Source organism: Trachemys scripta, chromosome 14 (genome assembly GCF_013100865.1).
Source record: "Trachemys scripta elegans isolate TJP31775 chromosome 14, CAS_Tse_1.0, whole genome shotgun sequence".
Lineage (NCBI taxonomy): Eukaryota > Metazoa > Chordata > Testudines > Emydidae > Trachemys > Trachemys scripta.
The window spans coordinates 21,055,584-21,077,228 of NC_048311.1; the positions used below are offsets into that span (position 1 = coordinate 21,055,584).

The 21,645-nt window shown below is 48.8% G+C and overlaps 1 protein-coding gene across 1 annotated transcript; it reads right to left on the reverse strand.

The window, feature by feature from the left end:
- Positions 1 to 645: 645 nt before the first annotated feature.
- CDR2L (cerebellar degeneration related protein 2 like) lies at positions 646 to 20,772 on the reverse strand. The gene is made up of 5 exons (XM_034790270.1): positions 20,734 to 20,772; positions 10,315 to 10,512; positions 9,238 to 9,386; positions 8,107 to 8,304; positions 646 to 3,925 (listed from the first exon to the last, which is right to left on the reverse strand). Exons 1-5 carry the CDS (start codon positions 20,770 to 20,772, stop codon positions 3,040 to 3,042), a joined length of 1,470 nt encoding a protein of 489 aa, XP_034646161.1. The 3' UTR covers positions 646 to 3,039.
- Positions 20,773 to 21,645: the final 873 nt, after the last annotated feature.

Genomic DNA, 21,645 nt, shown 5'->3' on the forward strand with positions numbered 1-21,645 from the left:
GTTATATCTTCTTGACCTATCTCTTAATAGTGCTGGGATGCTTAATCAATTAATATTTGTAAAGCACTTGGAGATCCTTAAATATAAGATTCTGTCTAAGTGCAAAAATGCTTATTTTGTCCTTTTCGTAGGGGCGCAGTTCACCGGAACCCTCATTTAAAACAAACCAACTCCCTCCCCCAATTGACTGTGAATCACAAGTCTCTCTGTGTGTATGGCCACTAATATTTTTGGACGCAGAAAGGATGCTCTCAGCACTTTGCTGTACAAGCAGCTGATATACTGCAGCTGTTCCTTTGTTAAGCCAAGTGTTAATACCTTGTCACTTGCATGACTAAGTTTTCTGGATCCTGTTTTTAAATTAAAAAAAAAATCCGCATTTGTGTTGGGTATTCAGAATTTTGCAAGTTAACGGACTGTTGAGAATTGATAAGGCAGTGCGTTTTCATGATGTGGTTGGTGATAATAACCCGAATACATGAAATGTATGTTATATAAATAACTATAGCGGTATATTCACTCTGCTGCATTCTCTCCAACTTCTCGCAAGGAGCCTAAAGCATTTTCTTGCCCTACATCATGCCAGAAATTCAAAGAAACAGCACGACCTGATATTCTTGGAATCAAAAACAGCCACAAAGAAAGTTTCAGCTTTCAGAATACCGGAGTTTCTTTTTATTTAGGAAGAGAATAAAGCATTTTTAAATATATTTTTCTGATGTACACTTAAACTGAGATGCTGGTTCATACTTTACAGTGTTTGAAACCGAAAGTGATAGTGATCCCCTTCACGCTGATGCAACAAACAGATGACTTTAGAACAGACAAAGGTTCAAAAGTCCCCTAGTATAAAGATTTAGGTAAAGGAACATTAATAATCAACACACCAAGTATCATGACAGTGGCAACAAAGAGCATGGTGAATTCTCTGAGAAAATCTACTTGATGCTTCCTCTTTTTTTTTTTTTTTTTTAACAACTGCTTTCCATTATAAATAAATAAGGCATGAAGGTTCTCCATACGGTTACCAGACTGGTAGCCACAATCATGTGTATGGCTCCTAATACTTCAGAGTTTGGGGCCACTGGCCATCTGAAAATGTCAAGGGTGCAAGAGAGAAGCTTTTGGCATTGGGTGGGAAGGGGGAGGGTATTTGCAGAACTGGGTCCCTCTGGCAGGCCAATCTAAGAGGCAGCAGTGGTGATGGTTTGGAGGTCGCACCTTTGCAAACTGCCATGATGGCAGCTTTTTGAAAAAGACCGAGGGACTGATGCTGCAAAGTGCTGAGCGCTCAATCCTCGCTAATTTCAGTGGGAGTGGAGGGCGGTTGGCTCCTCACGGGGTCAGGTCCTGAATTTGGAGAATAAGACAATGGAGGGGGAAAAAAAGAAAATGAGATAAATTATGCTAAAAAATAACCAAAAGCCAGATTCTGATCTCGTTTATACCAGTGTAACTCCAGAAAAAGAGACTTTGGGATTTAAGCTGGTGTAAATGAAATCAGAGTCCAGCCCAAAGTTTCCTTAAGTGCATGTTGAATACTGTTCAGTAATTTATAACTTCAGTAACTTATACCAACAGTCAGGATCCTCCCCTGCAACTGAGCGCTCTGGGTCTGAATCTGAAGCTCTAGTGAAATGCTGTTTATCTGCATATATTCATGAGCCCCGCAAGATGCCACATACAAATGTCTGACCAAACAAGGCCCACTCTTGGTTTCTGAGAAATGGATACTGGTGATTCCTGAGATTGGGGAGGCCTTTTGTGTGTGTGTGTCTGCATCTCTCAGTGGGCGTGTGAAGACAGTAGAGAGATTCTGATGCTGGCAAATTAATTTGGAATATTTAAAACTCCATGGCAGGTGACAACCTTTGGAAAAGGCAACTCAGCCAAGTTGGATTATTGTCAGCAGAAAACTCTCTGTCAGCTCAGTCAGGAGTATTAACGGTGAAGGTCTGGGGACAGTGTGATAAATACTGTTGTTGGTAATCACTGCTCTTAACACTTTAAGAATGTGGTGCTTTGTTGTTATCCCTCCACGTGTGAGTCACTGCTAATCTGTTTTTGCAAACCCAGACAAGTCATATTTGGCAATATGGAGGGGCAATGATGATCTCTTGAATAGCAAGGCACAGAGGACCAATACCCAAACCTAGAGATGAGGGGTATCTCTCTGAACCAGTAACAGCACTTCTTGTTTGGCTTCTGGGAAAGCCCTGGTCATCAGTTTCAACCATAAGATGAATTCAACCTGACTGTGATTCACCTGGAGTGTAAAAGAAGGATATCGTATACGCTTAAAGTCCTAAAACTGACTCATCCGGGGAGGCTGATGAAGACATAACAGTAACCAGTTCTACATTTCTCTTCAAGTTTTTCCAGTTGCAATTAGTTTGCATTGTAAATCTCTGAAAAACCTGGCTGATAAGAGAATGGCTTAAATAGGAAGAACATACGGCCCTTTGGGGAACAGAAAGGTCAAACTAAAGTGTCTCAGGTACACTTGTGGGTCCTTTGCAGTAAACCAAAGAGAGAGAGAAGGGCTGAGTGTTTTGAATCAGTCTCTGGAAGTTCTGATGGCTTTTTTGTAACACTGCACCCATGCCATTCTAGGACACTGCAGGAGATCCAAGCTTTTGCCTGCAGATAATCAAACACAGTAGCTGGAGGAGAAGCTGAAAGGGCGGGTAGTTGGTTGGTTTCCGGTGTTTGTGATTTCTGGCTGCTGTAGCAATACATGCAGGAATTCATTGTAAAGTTTCTGAAACTATCTAGAACTACAATATACAGCTTTTCCAGCAGGTTCAGAAACCCTGGCAGCTGGGTTCACTTGGAGCACTAACTTACAAAAGTGACTTGAGTCTCCATGGCACTTTCTTGCCCTTGAGCCATGTAGGCCCCCTTCCTGTACAAGAAAACAAAGTGAGAGGCCTCCAGGCCTCAAGGCAGCAGGGCCGCTCAGTATTTCCTGGAGCAAAAGAGAAGAGCTGGTTGTTGAGGTTGCATGTGGGAGCAAAAGAAACATCATGGCGGTGGGATTCATTTGCTAGACTTGTTTTTCACCTTGGTGGCATTGATGTCGGCTTTCGTCTTCTGGATGCGTGAGAAGATCTCCTTGAAAAGGGCCTTGTACTCTGGCTGACTCTGCTCCAGCCGCTTGTCCACAGCCTCCACGTGTTTGCTAAGGCTCTTCTCTATTGTCTTCCGCTCTTCCAGCTCGTGACCCTCTCCCCGGAAGTCCCTGAAGGAGCTGTCACGAGAGATGGGGCGGGAGGTCTGGACTCCGGTGTGGCGCACGCTGTCCTTGTGCTGCCGGCACTTGCTGAGGAGCTCTTCGTACTTCTCCAGCAGGGCGTGGTACTGCTCGTCCACCTCCCTCAGGATTGACATGCCCCGCTTGCGCACGTTGTTAGCGTGCAGTGTGTAGTTGCCTTCGTGCCGGCTCACGGCGTCCTTGGCCACGATGGCGTTGAGGGCAGTGTCGCTGCAGCTTTTCCGGACGGGGTGATTTGGGGATGCTGTCATGGATGCACTGTGAGTTTTACTCCCGTCTTCCTCTGAGAGGTCGATGTAATCTGCTTCGGGGGCATTGTTTAATGGCTCCAGAAGTGCTTCAGACAGGTTGTCCTCTCTGCTAAGAAGATACTTCTTGACTTGTTTCATCTGCTGTAGCTCCAGGAGCTCAGCCTCCAACTCCTTGATGCGCAGTTTGCAGCTCTCCATCTCGCACACCCGTTGCTCGAGGTCTGAGTACTCCTGGATGACGGCAGTGTATTCGCGCTCCACCCTTTCCTTCCGCTGCTTCTCCTGGTTGACTTGGGACCTAAGGGAATTCACCATGGCCTGGAGACGCTCATTCTCCCTCTCCATAGGGTTTTGGTTGAGCTCCATTGAAGAGCTGTGGACCTGGAACGCATCTTCATACCTGTGGCAGAGGAGATTGTAGTGAGTTATTGGCAAAATAATGGTCTCTTAAGGATACTGGAGCTAAATTCTGCTCTCAGTTACACCAGTAATTTCACTGAAGTACATGGAGGAGCTACCCTGGATACACACTGGTGTAACCAAATGAGATTTGGCTTGTGGGTGCTTTGTTATTATTTGTATTACTGTTATGCCTAGAGGCCACAATCAAGATTGGGTCTCCATTGTGCCAGGTACTGTACATAAACATGAAAGACAGCCCCTGCCCCAGAGAGTTTACAATCTAATTATACGAGAGACAAAAGAGTGGGAGGGGAAATGAGACACACAGAAAGGAAGTGACTTGCACAAGGTCACATACAGGTCAGTAGTAGAGATGGGAACAGAACCCAGGACTTCTGACTCCCACTCCAGTGTCCTACCCAGGCTGCTTTATTCGTTCCCTTCACATGGAAACCCGTATCATGGATTCAGCAACTGGCAGTTCTCCCTTATCACTGTGTTACTTTGCAAAGGATCTGGGTTTTATACAGATCTGGCAAAATGCTACCTAACCAAGAGCACTGGAGATGGAACTTGTCCCCCTATATACAGACTAGGTATAGCTCAGGCAGTGGCCGTGTTAGCTTCCCCATTCTGCCCCTCCCACATGCCTCCACTTTGTCCTGGAGAACCATCGGTAGAGGTGAGAGGACTGTTCACCCTCCATGATCCATATTCAGTCACTAAGATTGCTGACAGGATTGCCAGTTGGGGCTGCACTTTTGTGACTTGGATGCTTGGACCTTGTCTATATGAGAGTCATCCCAATTTAACTTAAACTGGCTTTCAGACTGATTCTGACCCCTGCACTGGTTAAACTAAATCACTCCGTTAGTTAAACCAGTGCAACTTTCTCATGCAGATAAGGCCTTCGCTTTTGGCAACATGAGTGACAGCCGACAAATTCATTTTCCATAAGCCCCCTCACAGCCATTTCATAATAATATCTTCAAGGCACTACCAACTTGGGCTGAAAATACAGGGCTTGAAATTTTTCCTCCCTGGGCTGGTAGGGATTCGTTGCATCAACTTTCTATCCTGGAGAAGGAAGGGGACATGAGCTAAATGCTAGTCACTTTGCTTCAGAAGTATTTCCCCACCTCCCACTCTGGTAGTGATTGAACATCACTGGCCTAGTGTGACGTTATTGACATAATCTGGGACCAAATAGAACATGGTTGCAACCAAAGTCCTGTAATGGCACCAAATCTTTTATAAAGGGGGTCAAATGAGGTGTCTGAGACAAGGTTATGGTTTACTGGTTATCATTATGCTGTCTATATGTGTGTATCAATTTTGTAGTTGAAGTTATGAATATTTGCTCTATACTGTCTGTATTTCAAACTTTTATGCTATGCTTCTGGGTGACTTCCCAGACAAGCTGGTGTTAGCTCTGCCTAGCCTCCTTGATGGCCCATTAAGGACCATCAGCTATACAATCGACCCATTGAGAGAAGGCAAATATGCCTTGTAACTCAGCAAAGTATGCAGGAACTTGCCCATGTGACTCCAGACTCCATTTTGCTGTAATTTTCCACAGTAAGAACAAAGAGGTGTTCTTACACCTGGAAAAGACTATATAAGATTGATGCCTCGTCTCCATCTTGTCTTCAATCCTGCTTCTGACCTCTGGAGGACTTTGCTAGAAACAGAAGCTCTACACAAAGGACTGATGACCCATCCCAGCTGGGGATGTATTCCAGAGACTTGATTTGACCCTGCAGTTTATTCTATCACTGCTACAAGCCTGAACCAAGAACTTTGCCATTACTGTATGTAATTGATTCCATTTAACAAATTCTAGCTCTCATCTCTATCTTTTGTCTTTTATGAATAAACCTTAGATTTTAGATTCTAAAGGACTGGCAACAGCGTGATTTGTGGGTAAGATCTGATTTGTATATTGACCTGGGTCTGAGGCCTGATCCTTTAGGATCAGGAGAACCTTTTTTCTTTTATTGGGATATTGGTTTTCATAACCATTGGTCCTCATAATGAGTGGCACTGGTGGTGATACTGGAAAACTGGAATGTCTAAGGAAATTGCTTGTGTGACTTGTGGTTAGCCAGTGGGCTGAGACCAAAGTCTTCACTGTCTGGCTGGTTTGGTTTGCCTTAGAGGTGGCAAAAACCCCAGCCTTGGGCTGTAACTGCCCTGTTTTAAGCAATTTGTCCTGAATTGGCACTCTCAGTTGGGTCCTGCCAGAACGGCATCCTTACACCTAGTCAGCAGGGAAGGGTCTTAGTCCATTCCCACCCCTTCTGGGTGGTACCTAGGATTGGAGGGAGAGGAGGAATTGGCAGTAATGGGAATAAAGTATACACAAATGTATTGCACTAGGAACCTGCCACCCATCTCCCCTTCCCCCTGTGCCAAAGGCTAACATTGTAAGCTGCTGCTGTGGGAATCTATGCTCTTCAGGCATTTGGCTTTGCCCACCAAGGAAGGACAAAAGTGGGAGAACCTGCCCTGAAAAACTGTGTTGCCTAAAACAACAAAGTAGTAAAATTGTGGAATGTGTGTTGCAGCCTCTGAGCTTAACCCCACCCTGAAAAACAAACAAACAAAACTTGATTGTGCTGTTCTGTGTCCAGGAAGTGCCAGCTCTCCAGAAAGAGTAGGAGGAGGTTTATAAAATGAGGGTAATGGAAAAACATTCTTGCTGGAGTAACCCCTGTTCCAGTGCTTCTGTATCACGGAAACTACATGAAATATTCTCCCCCATTGCGGTCAGGAAATCTATTTTCCTTCTCCACCCCAATAAACACTCAAGTTAGAACAGATGGGAAAGGATAAAATACCATCCCTTCCCCTCTAGGGCTTGGATGGTGATGGGGCGTATTGAACAGATTTCCTAATTACTGTGGGTCAGAGTGACCTGCAAACCCCAAATGCAAATTTAAAAGCCAAACTCTGCAGTGAGGCAATGTGGGTAAAGTACTACAGGGGCATGGTGGGAAAACAACCACATGGATATTGAGTAGACTTTGCCTGGAGGTAGATTATGCCCTTGTAACATCCCCTTCATTGCTCCAGTAGAAGGCCGTGCATTTGTATCCCCGGGCAGTGCAATGCTTTCCTATAGGATAGCAGGTTTATTGATTCTCTATTTAGAGAAGATTCCATCACGTTGGAATCCCATTTCTGAGCAAGAAATGTCCCCAGGAGGTCAATGAATTAATACTGTGGCTGGATTTTAGACAGGGTGGGATGAACAATAACAACATATGTGTTTGTACAGCATCTAGCACAATAGGGGCCTGATTTATGATTGGGCTCCTGGGTGCTACTACAATACAAATAAATAAATAGCAGTAATATGCGTGCAAAACCCATGGCTGCTCTATTGTAGCTGCGGCAGAAGGAGAGGATGCAGGATTTCACACTCATTTATGTCATCTGTCTGGGTGCAGTTGATAGGGAGGTACTGGCTGTGGCATTTGCCCCACCAGGGAGCCTGTTGGGGTAAGGCCTTGCCCCCCTGTGCACTAGACAGTGGTGGGAGAATCATAGTGGGGGAATACTGGTTACAGCTTTTTAGATGTAGATCCAGCCCTGCTGCCTAACATGTTTCTCTACTGCACTCAGGAAGCAGCGTGCATGAGAAAGGTAGAACGACTCCAAGCAGTGCCACTTGGGCTGGTCACCTCCTTTCCTTGCCCCGGTGCAGCTCTATTTCATAAGAGGCTATATGAGGCCCCCCCCCCAAGGGGTAATCAATCTCATGAGTCAAGGCATCAGCTAATATAGTGACCAGGAAGGAACCCTACCAACTACAGAACTGTATAACTGTGTGCATTGCCTGGGGGTGGGGCTCACCTTCTTCTCAAGCATCATTTATTGGGCTCAATTGCAGAGGTGAGATGCTAAACTGATGGTAAATGGCAAATCCTGTGTTAATATTGCTCACCTTTTTTAGAGTCACATCCACAGTGTTCCCTGACTTGTGCTACTCTAATGGACTGGGGTAGATAGGAATAAAACCTGCCCCCATCTCGTGCTGCTGGTTTTCCCCTTCCCCTCTCAGCAGAAATGCCAGTTTTAATGGGAAATGCTTTCCACATACAGTCCAGAGTAATTAAGGCAAAGGAGTATTTGCTGATTCCCAGGACCTCGCGGATATTCCCATAGTCTCCGCACCTGCCTTTCCCTCTCTTGGCTTCATGGTGGTACCTGGGGCTCAAGCACAGCTCCTTGAGGCAGGGGAAGGTATGAATGGTTCGGCGCCGCTCCCTTTTCTCCCGCCGTATGCGCAGCTGCTCTAAGCTCCGCAGCTCCTCCACCTGTTTCTGCAGCTCCTCCACTTGGTTCTGCAGCCCCTCAATGGTCTCTGTCAGGCTGCCAGGGTCAGAGAGAAAGAGAGGTGAAGTGAGGCAACAAGGAAGTTTAGGCGCTCATCTGCCAAAGGTCTTGTTTAACAATCCCCTCTCACTGTAGGGGAAGAGTGCACTCCTTTGAGGGCAGATCCTGCATTCCTTGCATAGCCCAAAGTCCTAGACGGGGGAAATTTTGGGTGCACTTCTAACTGTGATGAATTCTGCCTGAGTGTTTTCTTTCTTGATTTAGATGAGGGGTGCCTCTGTGTGGAGGGGGCAGGTGGAGGAGGAGGTGGCAGATGAGTGCAATAATTTGGGATTCTATTCTTGAGTCAATTGGCTAGAACAATAACCTCCTGGGAATTTGCTCTGTCCTAGGATATCTCAGCATTTAAAAGATTAAAGTAGGATGATGGCGAGTTTATTCCTCCTTCTCTTTCTCCCATAAAAATAAAAGGCAGAGACTGGCCAGGGATGGTTTCTACGCCAGTTGTGAGTTCAATTTGTAAAATAGTAAGTAGAGCTGTGACACTAAAGCTTTCTGCATGTATAGCCATTTTTAAAAGACGTGGTGTTGTACAAGACACAGTGTAACAATATGGTGCTCACAAGGACTGACCTTGGCCAGGGTCTCCTTTTAGAAGGGAAAATGTTATTGATAAACTGGTGTTAGCTGGCAGGGAATAACCAAGTCTGGGCTGCTCTAGAGGTGGAACTAGTATCCTAGTACTGGTTGGTGGGCATTATTCTCCTTTAGAGCTTCTTGACATGCCTCTGCTCCTCTAGTTCAGGGAATGGGGGAACTCAAGGTGTTTTTCCAAACACTCATCTGTTCTTGTTCAGGACTGCCAGTCATCTGCCCTACAAGGCAAAGCACTTTACCACAGCCTGGTCCCCTGGTTACCAATCAGATCGCTGCCCTAAGGAATCCAACACAAGCAGTGGGGAGCATTACCATTGTATCTTCTGCTGGGACGTCTTGCTCTCCAGCACAAGCTTCTGATTAGCCAGCTCCAGGTCCCGTGCTGTGAGGTCCAGCTGCTCATAGACCTTAGCGTGCTGTTCGTTCATCTGGCGCAACATCTCCAGCTGTTTCGTCAGGTACTGCAAAAAAATTCAGGCGTCCATGAAATGTGAAGCGATCCAAGACCTGTGCTTGTGCACAAAGCCCATCCCTGAACCACCCACTTCCCTTTTCACTTTGTCATCAGGGGACTCGATCGTGCAAGATACTGAGATCCCTCACTGTCCTCTGACTTCCAGGGAAGTTCATGCTTTTAGTTCATCTGCCTAAAGGAACCACCTTACCTTCACTCTTCCCCAGCCTCCCAAACACTATTCTGAGTGTCTGCAATGACCCCTGCTGGCCAAAGACCAGTGATGTGCTGCTATTAAAATGCTTTCTCTCTGCCTGTGGGGTGGGGTGAGGGACTGTGGAATCTATTCATTTATTTTCCCACAGCGTGAGATTTGCAGCCATTGCATTGTTCGCTCTTGTGTGTCCTCTCCCTTTCCCCCGCCGTGCATCTGTCTTGTCTTTGGGGCAGGGTCAGTCTCTTATTCTGCATTAGTGCAGTGAGTAGCACCATGGGGCTCCATGCTCAGATGGGTACTAATCACGGTCACTAAGAACTGGAATCAGGCAGGCAGGCACTGGAATGATCGCACCCTTTCTACAACATTCTGAACAGAAGTCGGTTTGGGGTCCAGTTTAGGGACAGAATAAGGCTGAACACGACCTAGAGCCAACCAAAACAGAGGCTCCCAATTGGGGGAGCAGAGGGACCCTCCAAGCGTGGAGCCCAGACTGGCTGATCTGCTGTATTAGGACTTAATCCACCACTGGTTCAGTCCCTTCCATATGTGGTTTTAACTCCCCTCCCCCGTCAGCACATCCCTCCACGCTCTTAACAGCCTAGCAGGTCCCATTGGCTGCAGTGAGGTGCTAAAATGTCCCCCGCTTTCTCACAGCCAAGCCCCTCAGATGGCAGTAGCAGCAGGGAGTTATCCTGGGCTTCGGCAATATCTGTACCTCTATCTCCTGCACTTGCTCCTCATTGGTTGCGTACATCTGTTGCAGCGAATCCTCCAGCTCTTTATTACGCTCCAGCAACGTCTTCCCCAGTTCGGCTGCCAAGTGCAGGTCTGAAAAGTAAAAGGGACAAATTGCTGAGACTGGGGTTCCCTGGAAGACCAGCAGGGCATCCGGGTAGAGCTGCTGAGGTGTGGGCTGTTCAGACGAGACCTTGAAAACCAAGTTCCTGTTATCTCTGCCTGGACACTAGGGCACTTTTGGTAATAGTTGTGGTTTGCCTGAGTACCTCCTGAGACCACGATTTTCCTCCCCCGCACCGTGGTGCCATGCACTGTTGGTTGGTTGTCTGCTGTTCTCCATTTTCCAAATGTTGGCTGCATTTCAGGCGGCTGTATGTATACAGGGGCCAGTCCTAGAGTTCTCAGTGAGGGCTCAATCCTCTGCTTCACCCAATTGCAAAGGGGCCAGCTCAGCCCCTGATGTAATATAGGGCAACCTTGAGGCTGTTCTAAACTACGTCCTACTTGCTGGGGGAGAACTGGAGCACAGGAGACTGGCCACGTCTCCTCAATGCAATTCCTGATGCAAGAGGGTTGTGTCCTGCCAGCTATACAGGTTTTATGCCACTGCTGGAGTCCCCATACATCAAGGGACTCCCCAGTTGGCTATTTAAGCCAGCTAGATGGCCTCTTTGTGCCCTAATAGGACTGTAGCAGGGCTCAGGATGGTGGAAGGAGCCCGCAAGGGCTGATCTCGCAAGATGTTGAGTGCCTTCCACTCTCACTGTTGAGGTCAATGAGAGTTGGGGTGCTCAGCACCTCTTAGGGTTGAACCCATAGTGTGTAAAGCACCTGGAAGTCCTTGGTGGGGGGTGGGGGGGGATTCTCAGTAAATATTTTTTTCTCCACTTAAGGCAGTGGCTAGCCCTCCCCCAGCATCCCTTGCCCACGAATAGTGACATGAGTAATAAAAGCTGCCTGCAGCCTGGGGGAGACAGCGCGGTCTCTTCCATTAGCCTCCGCACAGCTGGCTCTGTCATTGTCTGTCATGGCACCTTATGTCTGTCTGTGGGCATCGGAGGCAGCGGTGTGGAGTGGCTGCCTGGAGGGCAAATTGGCATTTGGCCACTTAACTGGTTCCCAAGTTCTTCATCCTCCAGGCATGCGATTCAGACACTTGGCTAGCTCCTGAGTCTGCCTGTCTTTCCAGGCGAGCCTCTCTCTCCTAGTCACTGGGAGAGCAGCAGGGGTAGCTGTCCCAATTATCCCTCCCTGGCGGGATGCAGAAGGGACAGTGCTGGCACTGAGGTGCTAATTGAATCCCACCCTCTCTGCTTGCTGTCACAGCGCTTTAATGAGCAGTCCCTCTGGGCGATCACTGCTGGAGTCTGTTACTATGGTAGGAGGGAGAGACCGGAGCCCCTCTAGTCCTCGCCTCCCTCCCCCACCCCGCCTCGGCTTTCACAATGGAATTAGCGAGTTCCTGTTCCAAATGCCTTCCCTATGATTAGCTCTTATGGAACTGCACCCAGCTTCCATGGGGTTTAGATCTTGTGCTGGCGGGGCTGCGTCTAATATGCTACAATCAGGGCAGTAAGTTTACTCACTGGCATCTGCTGAGTTCCCCAAATAGGGCTAGTAACTCTGCAATGTCTCCAAATCACTCACATGCTCGCTGTTCTTCCCCCTGCCCCTGCAGCCTTCCCGTGGTAAATAAAAACAAGCCCTTTGCCTTTCAGCCTGGTAACGCAGTGTTGCCAACTCTCACAATATTTCTGAGTGTCTCACAATAATTGGTGTTTTTCTGAAAGCCCCAGCTCCTGGAGTCATGTGATTATGAGAGACTCTCAGCTTTCATTTAAAAAAAAAAAAAAGTGAATTGCTAACCCTCATGGTTGAAGAGAAAACCTTGAAAATGTAGACCCTACAGGCTCCAGCACCAGAAAGTAAATAAGATGAACTTCACGGTTTTATTATTTTTAACAGGGCTTTTGAGCAGAGCCCAGAGCTGGAGCGCGGAGCAGCTCCGGAGCAGTGGTGCTGCAGGTTTTTGCTTGGAGCTTGCTCTGGAGCCGGAGCCCAGTTCCAAAGCCCTGATTTTTAAAGTCTCCTTTTTTTGAAGGAGCTCATGATTTTAGAATGCTTGGGCTTGGCAATACTGCTGTGAATATGGGAAACTGGGCCCAATACACTTATATTTCCCCAGTACATTACAACACCCACTCTGGCCCCTAAATAACCAAATGTAGGATGAATTTCAGGATAGCTATGCTGTGGCCTAAAGCATTTGCAGCTTCTTCCAGAGGTTAATTTGACTTGGCAGTCGATTAGGAGGTAGTGATATTTAATTGTTAGAGCAGGGGGCGGAGGTCTGGTCCACACTATGTGGTTAGGTCAATGTAAGCTGCCATGCGTTGTGAAACTGTCTTCACTTAAACTTGGCTCCCATTGAGTAAGTGCCTCTCTACACCGATTTAGTAACACCCACCTCCTTGAGTGGTGTAGAGTCACAGTCAATGTAATTAAAGTCGACGCCGTGTCAGTGTAGACAGTCACTGCGTTGCTTATGTTGACTGTTGCTGGCTTTCCGGAGCCATCCCACAATGCCCCACCCTGACAATACAATCGATAGCAGCGCTCTTGGTGAGGGACGTGCACTGCCAAACAAGGAGCCAAGCGTGCGCATACACAAGCGATTTAATAACTGCAGTGGCTGTGTGCCGACGTAAGTTAGGTCGACATAATTTTGTAATGAAGACATGGCCTGGGAGTCAGGACTTCTGGGTTGTATTCCCACCTCTGCCACTGATTTACCATATGATTTAGGGAAAGTCACTTAACCTCTCCGATTCCCCATCTGCAAAATGGAGCCTATGTGGGAAGAGTGTTTGTGTATGTGGCAAATGGCAATGCACCTTGGCTGGTTGTGCTGGGAAACCTCAAATTATAGACAGGGCTAGCTCTCTGGATCTTGTCCTGTACTGGTTGGCTGGCAGTCACATCCTTCTCCCTTTTCCCTGCAAATCCGCTCTCCAGCCATGGATTGTCCTGTGGGGGTTAATCTGAGATCTGAGCTTTTAATGACTATCAGAGTGACCAGGTCTGAGGGCTGCAATCACTGGAATGAATGTAATCAATATATCGGCACAACTACTGGTACGTAGACGACCTTCACCTTCCTTTAGCCATGGAACAGCCCCCAATTTCCAAAGTGCTCTCAGGGGACCGAATGCCTGACAGAGACGGGGGAATGGTATATTAGACTCCAGCTGGGCTGGAGAGAATTGCTTCGCCTTCAGCTGCTTGGGTTGTGGTTAACCACATTTTCCATTGACAATCCCCCATCCTTCCCCAGATCATGTATTTTTGCCAATCATAGACATGTTGCAAATCTCCTCCTATCCAGCCCGATCTGGTTGGCAAGGAAGGCACCCCCAGCACAGAGAAACCTGAAGAGGGGCGTCCACGCTGCGCTCTGGGTAATGAGGCAAGAGACTCCTGCTCTGTGCGGGATTACATCAGCTCTTTCCCACCATATGGCATCCAATTTAATCAGCTGGGGTTGAGTTAAGTGGATTAGGCCACACAGGATCCTGCATCATAATTTAAAGGACCCTGTCAGCAATAATTGAACTAGAAAACAGGCAGTGTCTGGGGAGAGGTGTAAAGAGATTCTACAGCTCAGAGGCAGAAAACTGTCGTCTCTCTCCCCCCCCCATTTTTTTGAAAGAGAGTGGGTAAGGGGCCAAGAGATGCAAGGCAGGAAAGAGGAGGATCATCTGCTCTGGTATTTGTAACCTGACTCAACCCTACAGTCCTCCACCATCCAGGGACCCAACACAAATGCAGCCCACCAGCCGCAGTGCCATTGACCGTATTGCCTCGTCTGTAGTTCTTCTCAGATCTGGGTCTCCTCTCACCCACTTCACTTGGTCTCTTGATTGGCTCTTCCCTCCCACCAAGAGCTGTTGTGGGCACATGGATGTGCGTGGGCAGCCAGGGAGCTGGAGGCAGCTCCCTAATATCTTACTTCACATAGGTCCCAGCAGGACCTATGGCCAAGCTTGACTCCTGCTCAGCAGGACTCCGATGCCCCATTCCTTTTTTCTTAGCTGCTGAGACCTTGGAAACTGCTGCCTGTTTTATTTTTGCCCACAGATCATTCAGGGGGTGGTTAGAGTGTTACACAAGGATGTAGTTGTGTCCATCTCCTTGATTTAGCTGTTCTACTGAAACCAACCTCCACTCCCCTTCTGCACACAGAGTGCGAGACAACTCACCCCTTCAGCAAGTGTGAATTATGGTGCAACAATCCAGATACAAACTAAGGCTATGTCTACACTACAAAGATAAGTCGACCTATGCTAGGTCGACTTACAGCCACCACATTAATTACTGCAGCGGCCGATGTCCACGTTACCCTCCTTCTGTCGGAGGTGTGCGTCCTCACCAGGAGCGCTTCCACCGACTGAAGAGGGGCAGTGTGAGGACTCAGAGCCTGGCCTCTCAGCTCCATGCACCTCCCCGCCAGGAGCCCAGCTGCCCCCCAGGCTTCTCACCTCAGTGCTCCCAGCCAGGAGTGGAGGGGAAGCGGCCAGGGGCTGCTTGCCTTTGGTGGGGAGATCCGCACCGGGAGTCCAGTCAGCTGCTTGGCTCCCAGCAGGGAGTTAGAACCTCAAGGGCGGCAGGGCTCTAGGATAACCAGATGTCCTGATTTTATAGGGACAGTCCCAATATTTGGGGCTCTTTTTTATATGGGCTCCTATTACCCCCCCCAATCCCGATTTTTCACACTTGCTATCTGGTCACCCTGCAGGGCTCTGACTGGGGAGCCTGGGCAGCAGCCTAAACCTGGAGCCTGGGTGGCAACCTGGCTTGGAGCAGAGACCAAGCAGCAGCCCTGGAGTTGGCTGGAGCCGTTAAGAATAACAGCCAACAGCCGATGTGAAGAACCCACCCTAACTACACCAACATCAGCCCAGCGCCTCTCGTTGAGGTGCTCTTATTATGTCGGCATAGCAGGGGAGTTACATCGGCGGGAGGAGCATTTCAGACAAAAGCTGACTTTGGTTGACACAACTGTGTAGTGTAGACAAGGCGTAAGGCTCTCTTGCCCTCGGTAATGGGCTCTGACATGGCCACTGCGGTTCACCCAGCACAGCTTCATTGTGCAGGGCCTCCTTTGGCCCCTACCAGAGACCTAGGATACAGCTACAGAGTTAAATAGGCATTGGTAGTCGAGGCTATTATGCAGATATAAGAGCCCCGGGAGGGAAGGTGTGCTTTGCTCTGGGGTTGGGAGATGCAGGAAGCTTATTGCAGATGCTGAGGGGTGCAGAGAAGCTCTGGCATTAACAAGGATCAGGTTGTGTGGAGTGGCAGAGAGAAGGCCAGGGCTAGATGAGTGGAGGGACTGGGCAGGGGAGAAGGGCTCTGATTCTGAGGGGCCGCTAAGCTGAACTCAGGGCAGAAAAGAGGTAGCTCACTGCTGCCTTTTGAGTCTGCACCCCCTGGGATTCAGGAGGCAGCTGGAGAACATTCTAGTCTCCGGGATAAGTTAAAACTACTCCAAGGCTATTTCAGCAGCGCAGGACAGCTCTAGTCACGTGCTTAGGGTACCCCTACCCTGGGATCTGAAAGAGAGGGCAGTGTAGGGGTATTCTGCTGTCCTTATGCCTCATGGGGAAAACCCCCAGCGAGCCTCCTGCAGGCAGTGGGAGTCTTTCCACTGACTTCGATGGATGGTGGATCAGACTGTATGTCTGGGGCATTCCCAGGTGGCTCTTTCTGCCAGGGATCCGGGCATAGCCAAAGACACATTCATCGCCAGCATATAAGGGTTGCCATGAAATAGAATCGAACATCTCTTGGCCGCTCTGCTTTACACTGGCTGCTGCACCCGCCTGCATAGCGCAACCCCTGAGAGAGAGGGCACAAGGGTGACTTAATGTCACTGTTGCCCCCCACCCTCTGGGCTGAGTCTGTGGGACACGGGCTCCGGTGCAGAGGCCAACCCCGAGGGGTATTTTCCTTCACCATCTGACAAGACATTGGTTTGTTTGGGGGATTTGGGGGTCTGATGTTTGTTTTGCCTGCTCCCTGCTGCTAGAATTGTGATCCTTTTAACTGAGCAGGGCTCCTTATTAACATGGCCTTACGCAGGCGGATATGATCCTGTCATACGGAGCAGGTAGTTCTGATTTTTTTTTTCTCTTTACATTTAGATAATTAAGCTATTTAGGGTACAAAAAGCAGCCCCTGCACAACAAGCGGGGCTAGTCACCTGCAATTCTAATGGAAGCCAAAGGGAGGAGCAGGTGCTTGGCAGCTTTAACCCCCCCCCCCCCCCGGACCCTCCGCTGCTTGATGTAATGAGCCAGATTCATCCATCATGGAATTATGCTGAAGTCTAGCCATTGACAACAGGGATCAAAGGGCCAGCTCCTCAACTGGTGTTGCTCCACTGATTTAAGGTCACTCATTGGTCTCCAGGTGGAGCGTAAGGCCCTATGACCTGGTATCAGCTTTCTCCCTGTGCCATGCGGCCACAGCTACAGTCAACTAGAGCGCCTGAGTTGGATCCTCTTGCTATGAGGGAGAGGGAACATCTGGCAGGGAGGGCTCTGGGACTCTGGAATTTGCTCCCCACCTCGGTCTGAAATAGGCCAAAGTTGGTGGGTTTTTTTTTTCCAGGCACGCTGCAAAAGGCACCTGCTTGAGAACATCTCTGGAGAAGGCTGAGGGTCTGCAACCTAGTTGCTGAAGATGGTAGTTGGCACAGATGATTTGAATGCCGCTGAGATTGAATTGAATTGTTAATTATACAGTAAGTACAAGGTTTGGGCGCCAAGAGCCTTGGAGAAGTGTCTTTATCATTTTAAATCTAAATGAGTAGAATTACCCTGATTTACAGCAACTGGGGATCTGCCCCAGTGATTTTAATGGGGGTTGGTGCATTCGGGGCCCATTGCAATGAGGATCAGCTCCAGTGAGGCTTTGCATATTGTATTACCATGGTCGCTGCTCCACCACAGGCAATGCAGTGAGTCTGTACATTAAGAGCTTAGAGCTCTCAAGAAACCTTAACAATGGAACTCCCCAGAGTACAGCGAGACCAAGCTCCAGCTGATGGAAATCTGCAAGATGCTGAATAATCTGCAGTGTGTGTACTGGGGTGGATAAAGCTCTTGTAGGGGGAGGGTGATTCAGGTGCACTCTCCCTGGGGAATTGCTCCTTAAATAGGTGTAATGTGTGGTGCAGTCTGACACATTTCAAAGCCAAAATAACTGAGGCAGGGATGGCAGGGACAGGTGGAGTGGTGCCAGGAGAGAGGGGCATGGCTTGACGTTCTGTTCCATGGCAACTTTTGAGGTTTTGAGATTTGGTTTAGTTTTGCGTTGGAATGACCCCAAAACCTTTGGTGTCTGCAAAAATGAAACGTCTGGGTTGTTTTTGACCCAACCCAGAGCTTTTTGATTTGGGAAGAGAGAGGTGTGTGTGTGTGTGTGTGTGTGTGTGTGTGTGTCTGTCTGTCTGTCGCCAGGCCTGGAGTGTATCAGATCCACGATGAAGTCCTTGCTCTCCCTGACGTAGAGCAGAGTTTTTCATCCCAGATCACCGTATCTACCAGGCTGCATGTATGTGTGCACAGTCTTCCTCCTCCCCCCACCAACCAAAACCTCGTAGGAACTGATAAGTCTCTGCAAAATGGAAGTGTTCTGACCCGCTCTAGTCATTAAATCCACCAGAGGCAGAGCCAGTTCCCCCTGATTTCCCTCCTTCATCTCAAATGGGTTATAATGATCAGGAACAACTGTGATGCATATGGATGTCATTGCTGAGCTCATGAGATTTGCTGGGACTTTTTCTTTTGTCATTCCTTTTCTTTGTCCTTTCTTGGCCTCACTTGCTTCCCTCCCCAATACCCTGTTGTGTAGCCTCTGAGTTGGATTCCGCTATCCCCCAGCCTCTATGGCAGAGGCTGTTGGCAGTGGAAAATCCATGGAGGGAGAGGTTGTGGTGGTGCATACCTGCTGCAACCTCCCCTTTGCCAGGAGTGGGAGCCAGTGCAGCCCACACAGTGAGCAGCTGGCTGGGGTTGGAGCAGGCTTGGGCAGCTGGGGCATGTGCTGGATCAGGGACCTGACTATAAGAACGGCCATGCTGGGTCAGACCAATGGTCCATCTAGCCCAATATCCTGTCTTCCAACAGCGGCCAGTGCCAGGTGCTTCAGAGCCTGTGTGTGACAGGCTACAATGGAGCCCCAGCCACAAGCTAAGGCCTGGCCTACATCTAAAACTTGGGTTGTCCTAGCTCCTTCGCTCAGGGCTGTGAACAGTTCACCATCCTGAGAGACATCGTTAAGCTGGCCTATGCCCCCGGGGTGGATTTACGACAGCAATGGGAAAACCCCTTCTGTCGCTGTGCTGCTGTAGTGCGTGTAGTGCAGACAGACCCTAAGCTGCCATCCTCCACCCAGTGGAAAACCCCAACCGACCTTCCCCGGGCACAGGGGCAAGGCTGGCCCAGGGAAGTATAATTTGCACCTCCCTGTGGCAGCTTGAGTGAATCTGCCCCCTCCAACTTTTCCAGCATCTGTTGCTCACTCTCTCTTGCAATCTAACCCTCCTTCTTTATATTCCTTCCCTCTTCCCCATCTCTCTCCTTTTGCTAATGGATAAGAGAAATAGCTTCTTTTTCCCCTCCATTAGCTTCTCTTTCTTCTCTTCTACCCCATGGAGAAATTCCCCTCTGAATGGTCACAGGTAGGGGTCACTTTGGAACACTAACCTATCACAAGGATTTTCTCTCTCGCTTTGAGTGCCTGTGTACACACACGTATATAAACCCAGTGGGCCTAATCCTGCTCCTGCAGAAGGCACCCTGTGTTTTGGCACTGATTCCAATGGGAGCAGTGCGTTTCCGTGCCATTCTCCACCTCCTGTCTAAACAGCTGCTTTGTCGCAGCCTCTCGCCTGTGTTTGTCTTTTAGGCACAGTGGTTTCAAAGTGGCTCAGCGATTGGTCACTTTGACTCTCCGTTATCGGGCACCTATCATAAACGGTTCATAAAGAAATAAAAAGTCTCAGCTGCCCGGGAGATAAGATGATGCTGAAACTTTCCTGCGCAGCGTCGTCCTCCAGGCAGCTCTCCAGTGAAAGGAGAAGCAGCTTCCCAAGCCAGATCAGCTGATAAGATTTGCCTCCGGTTGACAAATTCTTCAGGGAGAAGCACCTCCGTGTAAACTACTAAGGGTCCGTGTCGGAAGGTGGCCTGGCTTGGAGCATCTTCCTGTGGCAAGCTGCCATGTGACAAGTGCACCTGCCTTAGTGTCCCCAAAAACAGTCCGACAGTCTTTCTTACGGCAAATGGCCCCTGTGCATATAAATCATAACAAAAGCCCTTCAGCCACATCCAGTATTCCCCAGCATCAAATACAGCCCTGTTGTCCCTCACCACACCACTGCTCTCCAGTGCAGCCGTGGCACCTCTCAGCGCTCCCCAGCACAGCCCCAACTCCGTCTGTCTTTTCCTGTCCCTGGACCAGCACAGCCCCCCCACCAGCCCTTCAAACTGGAGCATAACCCTGCTCTTCCCAGTGGGAACCCCCACAACCGCTTTGCTGGGAGCATCCTTTCCAGGGGAGTATCCCTCCCCCCCCCCCCCCCCCGGCCGGCCGGCCCTCTCATCGTTCCTATGGGTCCAGCTGTCCATCCCCAGAGATGATGGAGGGTAAGCACCTCTGCTGCTCCCCTGCCTTTCGCCCTCTCCAGCCCTGGCTCATGGGCTTGGGGACGCCAGCCAGAAACCACTTTATGCCTCCCTCTGGGACTCCTACACTCCCCTGCTCTCTAGCAGCTCTCACCTGCCCTTCCTGACTGAACCAGTCTGCTCTGATTCCCTGACCTTCTGGCGCCGCCAAGTGCTGCCCCACCCTCTTAACTGGTCTAATGGAACCACCTGCTCTGGCACAGGGGAGCTGGACCGGCTTCATTTCCTGGGGCCAGCCACCCGGTGACAGTCTGATTCTCCTCTCCTTTACGCTGGTGTAAGTCAGGAAGCCAATGGAGCTGCACCGGTTTTAAGAGATTCATGCCCCTAATGTTGTGCTCGTGCCTCTGGCTGTCTATGCAAGTGTCTTGTACATTCTTCCTTCCCTTCTACTTCTTATTACATAGATTTGATGTCTTTCAGTGCTTCCGGCTCTCCCGGGCCATCGCCACCAGCCCTATTGTCTTTGCCTTCCATTTCATCAGCAAGAGTTGGCTCCATGCCTCTGAGCAGCATTCTTGCGGGAGGGGACAATGGATGCAGAGCAGTTAGTGGCTGGCCTCTTGATGAGTTACCACGCTGATATCCATGCTATTCCAGCAGCAGTCTTTCAGATGTGGCAAGCTTGGAAGCCACCTACCTACCAACACTTCTGCCTCTGATTGCCCCGTGTGCTCTGCCATCTGACGACGGTGTATAGAAAGAATCGCTTTCTTTTAGCACCGAACAAAGAACTTAAACAGAAGAATAAGGAAAACAGAATTATCCCTACCTTATCTTCTCTCTCTGCTACACCAGAGAGCATCTGCCTATAATTTCCCCTAGTACCCCTCCTGCCTGGCTTCTTGCTTTAGTTTTAAAGAAACAGTACACACATCCTCACCACATTCTGGCCTATCATTTATTTCCTTTGTTCTCTGTCTTTTCATAGCCACATATTCAATGTCTAGAAGTCCCATTAGTCCAAAGCTACAGTCAGTGGCCAGTAGAGGAAAAGATGATACAGGGGGTATATGGCCAGAATCTCCCGCTCTTTTGGCTGGGCTTGAGGGTCCCTTACTCACAGTTGAATCTGTGCCTCTCAACTCAGGCCATGCACAATCCTTCTAGCATAAGTTGTTCCAGGGTAGGGAATAGGCTATAAAGCCATTTCCCTCTAGATCAATGCTTTTCAGCCTTTTTTTATTTGTGGACCCCTAAACAATTTTGAATGGAGGTACATACACCTTTGGAAATCTTAGACATAGTCTGTGGACCCCACCTTTCCCCTCCCGCTGAGGTCTGTAGACCAGAGGTTGAAAACAACTGTTCTGTGATAACGACAACCTTTCGGAGACCCCTTAGACATAGTCTATGGCCTCCAACCACAGGTTGAAATCCACTGCTTTAGATTGTTAGTTCAAAAACAGCCTAGCAATTAGTATCAGCAAGTCATTATCAGCTGGAGGCGATTGAGTGACCTACATGAAATGAATTAGTGATCTCAGTCAAGTTCTTGGTGGACGAGCTGCCTGTAATAATGTATGAATTGTATACGTTTGTCGGACTGTTGTATG

Bases quoted from the DNA above. Each gene is read 5' to 3' on its own strand.
- CDR2L (XM_034790270.1), bottom strand. From the start codon at position 20,772: ATGGCAGAGCACACGGGGCAATCAGAGGCAGAAGTGTTG. The intron at 9,387-10,314 runs GTACAGATATTG...ATTTTTTTGCAG, and splicing joins AGCAAGTGCAGGAGATAGAG to TACCTGACGAAACAGCTGGA. The intron at 8,305-9,237 runs GTAATGCTCCCC...TGACCCTGGCAG, and splicing joins TCCCAGCAGAAGATACAATG to CCTGACAGAGACCATTGAGG.